The sequence below is a fragment of the Alnus glutinosa genome, chromosome 1 (assembly GCF_958979055.1).
Source record: "Alnus glutinosa chromosome 1, dhAlnGlut1.1, whole genome shotgun sequence".
NCBI classification, from domain to species: Eukaryota; Viridiplantae; Streptophyta; class Magnoliopsida; order Fagales; family Betulaceae; genus Alnus; species Alnus glutinosa.
Genome location: NC_084886.1, coordinates 15,762,443 through 15,768,307, shown reverse-complemented (window position 1 = coordinate 15,768,307; position 5,865 = coordinate 15,762,443). Strand labels below are relative to the sequence as shown.

At 38.3% G+C, this 5,865-nt stretch overlaps 1 protein-coding gene across 1 annotated transcript; it reads left to right on the top strand.

Moving 5' to 3' along the window:
• Nucleotides 1–413: 413 nt before the first annotated feature.
• Nucleotides 414–4,546, top strand: LOC133858930 (protein SIEVE ELEMENT OCCLUSION B-like). Its single transcript, XM_062294378.1, has 7 exons — nucleotides 414–656; nucleotides 1,036–1,128; nucleotides 2,317–2,762; nucleotides 2,902–2,996; nucleotides 3,107–3,237; nucleotides 3,362–3,820; nucleotides 3,950–4,546. The coding sequence occupies exons 1-7, from the start codon at nucleotides 453–455 to the stop codon at nucleotides 4,544–4,546; spliced, it is 2,025 nt and encodes a 674-aa protein (XP_062150362.1). The 5' UTR covers nucleotides 414–452.
• Nucleotides 4,547–5,865: the final 1,319 nt, after the last annotated feature.

The following is a 5,865-nucleotide window of genomic DNA, read 5'->3' as shown; positions in this document are numbered from 1 at the left end:
TACGGAACAAAAAAAAAAAAATGAGGTAAAAGAATAATGAAGTATTTATCCTTAAGTTGTCGGATCAAGCGAGAACAACAACGACTTTATACCTGTCAAAATCAGACCATTAACGAGTATAAAATTCTATGACTCATAAAATTTGTATAAATTGTCGCAAAGTTGTTGTACAAAAAAATTGGAGAGTAATTTCTACAATTTTTTTTTTTCGAAATATATATATATATATATTGATCGGACCATTGAGATATGTTTCAATCCATATGCTTTCCAGTTTCCACCGCTAGATGATTATTATCAGTGGACCAGCTTAATTAATTAACTTGTTGCTTGTGACCATATTCCGGTACCGGTGCTGACGGCTATAAATATGGGCCAGGCTATTGCACAACCCAAGCCAACTTCGATCTCTTCTCTTCCGCAAGCCTAAAAGTTTCTGTGAACACAAGACTATGGCCAGCAAGTTGCTCATTGCCGCCGCAAAGCCAGCCATTAACGGTGAGCTGAGCGTACTAAGCATGTCCGACGAGCAGATCATGAATCAAATTTATGCAACCCATGTTCATGCCGACGAAAAGTTTGACGCTGACTCTCTATTCGTCGTCGTCGAAAACGTTCTTAAGCGTGCCACCCTTATTGTTGACAATGTTGTGATGGTGAATATATATATATATCTTTCTACCCTACGTAGTCTTTATAATAATAATTTTTTTTTCTTCTACTCACATTTCTGATCTTCTGTATATTAATTGCAAAGGTTGGGATACACTGTAGTACTACTGGTAACTCTTCCTATTTCAATTAACCTCCTCAGCCTTGTCCTCTTGAAATGGCAGAGAGCTGAGCATTAATTGAGATTTAACAAATTTATTCTGGAAGTGAGAACAAAAATAGATGGGATAATTTTATTTATTTTTTTAGTTTAAATTGAGGCAGGAACGAAGAATACGTATTCCATTTCTTTAATATATATCTCCATATGCATATCTTTTGAGTTTTCTCATTAATTGATAAATACTTGATCACTTACTGTAGGGTACCCAAGATCACCTGGAGAATTTGGAGGACAAGGCGCCCAAGGCCAGCTTTAGTCCACCATTGTGCACCCTCAAACAACTTTCTTCTGAGGTAATTAATATATATATATATATATAAGTAAGAAAATTTTATTAAAAAAAAACGTAAGACGCTCTTAAGTAGATAGGTAGTATACACAAGAATAATCTAGCTAACCCACAAAATAAACCCAAAAAAACTCACAAAGACCCACAACACTCAAAGCACATATAGCCTACATAAAACCCAAAAAACAGAAGAAGCCTCTATCGTACACCCAAACTAGCCCCGAAACTACCCCAACCCAACGAACCCCCCCAAACCCACTAGAAACCCCAAACTACCCTCTCAAAAAACAACAAAAAAATCCAAAACCCGAGCCGACAAAAGCCGAAAAAGAACAAACCCAAAATACAAAGAAAAAGGCAGCAAAAAAAAAAAACCAAAGACGGTGGTGCGTGGAGCCACACGTGCATCGGCACGTGGCGTCCCTCACGTTGGCGCGGTGCGAAACTAGCCAAAAAGACCACTGGAAGGAGCGAAAAACGCCGGAGCTAGAAGCCACTAGAAAGGTGCGTGCTTGAAGAATAGGTCCCAAATGCTATAGATCTAGCACCCAAAAATCGAAAACTCCCTCGACCACGCATGCCGAAACAGCACGTGGCGGCCACCTGCAACTGCGCCAACGGCTAGGAAGAGCTGGACCACAATAGGTAGTCCCCCGGTGAGGCACGTGCACGGAGAGGAGGTCCCAAAACCCTAAGATCTATAACCCAAGATGTGAGTGAACCAAATAGCACACACAATAGCACAACGACCATCCATAGAATTGGCGTTGACAAAGAGGACCAGAACAAGCCAACGAGGTCTCGGGCAGGACGCAAGCGCGCCGGAAAAGACCCTACCACCGAAGATCTACTCCCAACAAGAAGAAAAACCCAAAACTAAAAGACCTAAGATCGAAAAGAAGAAAAATAGAGGACCAATACCGGATGGGAACCGTTGTACATCTCCATACAATTTTTCTTTTTTATCAAATCAATCATTGAATTTGTCGAGATTCATATGTAAGTGCATAAGTTTCACAAATTTAATGGTTAATTTGCAAAAGAGACGGACAATAGGATGATAGTTAACATATCTCTTTTTTAATATATCAATATCTAACTTGTTGCATGAACTAGTATGAATATGAATGTGATCACTCTGTTGTACAGTTCAATTAGAAGTTTTGACAATAATAAATATTGTGTAATTCAGATGGCATGCAAGGCTCCGGGTGAGGAAATTGCGCACAAAACTACTATGTCGATTCTTAACAAACTCTCAACCTATTCATGGGATGCGAAAGCAGTGCTGACGCTTGCTGCTTTTGCTTTGGACTACGGAGATTTCTGGCTCTTAGCCCAACTTCACTCTTCGGACCAACTCGCCAAATCAATGGGGATTCTAAGACGAGTACCTACCATCTTAAAGCGTCCAGTCCTTCCGAAATACGGGAAAGAGATTGTTGAAGTTAACAATCTAATCAAGGCCACATTGGAAGTCATCGAGTCCATCTTTGAGTTGGAGAAACTATCAATCTATGACACAAAGGATGTACCAGCATTATCAACTGCCATGGACCGTATCCCAGTGGACGCCTATTGGGCTATCATAACTATTGTAGCTTGCATGACACAAATGTGTTGTCTCACTAGCGATGAGTAAGTTCATGTCCTTGACATATGTTATATATACTGAAATCCTCCAAGTAGAATTCACTACCACATCACAGTTATAAGCTGTCTGTTATGCTTATTGTCCGATTTATAGGTTTCTAAATGCATGGTTGCCTAATTTCAGGAACAAGAGACAGGAATTATCTCCTTTTGCTCAGAAAATCAATATCACCCTCAACTTTCTAAAGATGCAGATAAAACTTTGCCATCAACAAATAGGTTAGCCACTAGGACGATTTTCATTCACACTACCTTGAATCTGTAGCATATGCAATACAATGTCTTAAAAATGGGTGAAAGTGTTGACCAAGGATTCTTATTCACTACAGATGAACTTGAGGCTTATAGGAAACTCAAGAAACTCTTGCGAACACCTACCGAAATCATGGAGGTTTTCAAGGCACTGGTTTTCGCCAAGGATAATGTGCAACAGCTTATTGATGGTTCTACAAACAAGTTGGTTAGTCTTGTAGCATACTTTTCTAGCGTTTTTTTTTTTTTTTTTTTTACATTACTTTAGGGGGGGGGGGGGGGGGGGGTATTTAACAGTTTACCTAATTTTCATCATTATGTTCCACAAACAGGTTAGCATTGATGTGCTGAAAAAGAAGAATGTAGTATTGTTCCTCTCGGGCCTGGACGTCTCAATTGATGAGATCTCGATCTTGAAGCCAATTTATGACGGAATAAGGAAGAATGAGCAATATAAAATTGTATGGATTCCAATTGTGGAGGAATGGACTGATGACTTGCGAAAAAAGTTCGAGATTCTGCGGAATAAGATGCCGTGGTACATAGTGCAATACTTTTCACCAGTAGTAGGCATCAAGTTCATTAAGGAGGAGTGGAACTTCAAGAATAAGGCAATCGCTGTGGTGATGAACCCACAAGGGAAAGTGGAACACCCAAATGCACTACACATGATTCGGGTATGGGGAATGAAGGCCTTCCCTTTCACTACCATAGCTGAAGAAACTATATCGAGCAAAGGGTTTTTGATGGAAAGCATTTGGAGTGACAGTAATCCGAACCTAAATGCATGGGTAACGTTATTTTCACAATCCTAAATGCATATACATACATAAATCACACACGTGCACATATTCATGCATGCAAATTTAAGGAAACTTCATAATTTGAGGTTTGGCAATATATATATTTTTATCAATCAGATCCAAGAGGAGAAGTACATTTTCTTCTATGGAGGTAAGGACAACGAGTGGATCCAACAATTTACAAAGAAAGCAACTGCCCTGGCGAATGATCCAGTTATAAAGGGTGCAAGGATTTCAATAGAGTTGTTTTGCGTTGGGAAAGGCAGCAAAGGGGAGGATGATATCGGCATCCTAGGGCATTTCTGGAATTGCATAGAGAGCTTTTTCTTCTCAAGGACTCACAAGAAGACCGACTCGGATCCTCTAACGCAGGAAATCCAGAAGTTGCTTTCCTACAAGAATGAAAGTGGATGGATTGTGCTCAGCAAAGGGTCTAGAGTGGTTGCAACTGGTCATGGGACAACAATTATGAAGGTCTTGGATGAGTTTGAGAAATGGAAGGGGTACGCTCGTGAGATTGGCGTCGAAATTTGTTTCAAAGAGTACCATGACAAGCTTATTGAAATGGATCGCCCATGCTGTCGTTTTGACGTCCCAATCACTGCTGGAAAAATCCCTGAGCATATGAAATGCCCTCACTGTCCCCGCGTTATGCAGACTTTTATCAGCTTCAAGTGCTGCCACCTTGACGGTGCTCCGAACGCACTGCATTAGTTGGCCGCGTCTGCCGACCAATGTTTTCACCAAATAATAATGTATGTCTTAAGTTTGTTTGTGACGAGTGTTTACTAGTACTATAAGAAAATCTACAATAAAGAGCATCATGATTACATTTGTAATCCGATGCTAATGTTACCGAAGACTATCTATGTACTCATCGTCTGATGTTCATGTAGCAATTGAAAGTCGTTTTCCTTTTTTTTTTTCGCTTTATCTTCTGTTTAGGTTTCTTCATGGGGCATGCATGTACTTTCACAGAGAAAGTGGTTTAACGTAAGATTATAATAAAGATATGAATGGTCACTAACTTGCTTGCTACATAACAAATTCCATAATATATACTTACATGCATGGTAGTTGTTGACATTTGGGAAAGGTTTTCGAGCAGTCAAAATCGAGTAATAAGACTGAAAGAACAATATTAATTTTTTAATTGCCTCCTTATTTAAGAGCATTCTTAGTAGCCTCACCAAAATAGTTTTTTAGCTATTTTGGTGAGCTAATTTGATGAAAATCCTGAAAAACAACTCCTAGCAGTCTCACCATTTTAACTAAAAAAATTTGATGACTGAAATTACCAACCAAATTAGATGAGACATTTTCACTCAATAACACACTCACCAAATTTTGTTTCACATTTCTCTCTCACATGATCAGCACACTTTTTTTCTTTTTTTCTCTCATTTTCTTCTCTCATCTCCCATCTCTCATACGATAATGTCCTTATTTCATGGATATGAAAGATTTTTTGTAAAAAGATTATATAGAAAAAGAATAAATAAATATGAAAAAAATATTATTTGGTGAGTAAAATTTGATAAGGCTACTAGGAATGCTCTAAACAATTTCTTAAAATCGGATTAAAAGATTGGACTAGACTATTGGGAAGATTAATAATAGGAGAATCTTCTAATGACACCATGTTGAGATACCATGTCACTACCCAATTAGAAACCTTTATTTATATAACGCTATCACTTCAAAAAGACTAATTAAATTGCAATTTGAGCTCTTTAAAATAATTTATCTAGTCCACTCTTACTTAATAAAAAAAATTAATATGAAAATTAACACCTATAAACACTTTTATAATCTACCTATTTAATTTGAGCAATCCACCCACCCAAGGTGGAAGTAAGTTTTGGGGATTCACAAAATCCCCCACGCTAATCCTTGGCCGTTGTGGATCTTTTATGTTATATACCGTTATGGGCCTCTTTGAATTGCATGTTGATATTATGGACTCTCCTATATATATGGACACATATATGTTGCACACTTTGCACTATGAAGGGTCTTGCACCATTTTGGAA

Coding starts and splice junctions, on each gene's coding strand:
- LOC133858930 (XM_062294378.1), top strand. CDS start 453: ATGGCCAGCAAGTTGCTCATTGCCGCCGCAAAGCCAGCCATTAACGGT. Junction 657..1,035: donor TTGTTGACAATGTTGTGATG/GTGAATATATAT, acceptor CACTTACTGTAG/GGTACCCAAGATCACCTGGA. Junction 3,238..3,361: donor ATGGTTCTACAAACAAGTTG/GTTAGTCTTGTA, acceptor TTCCACAAACAG/GTTAGCATTGATGTGCTGAA.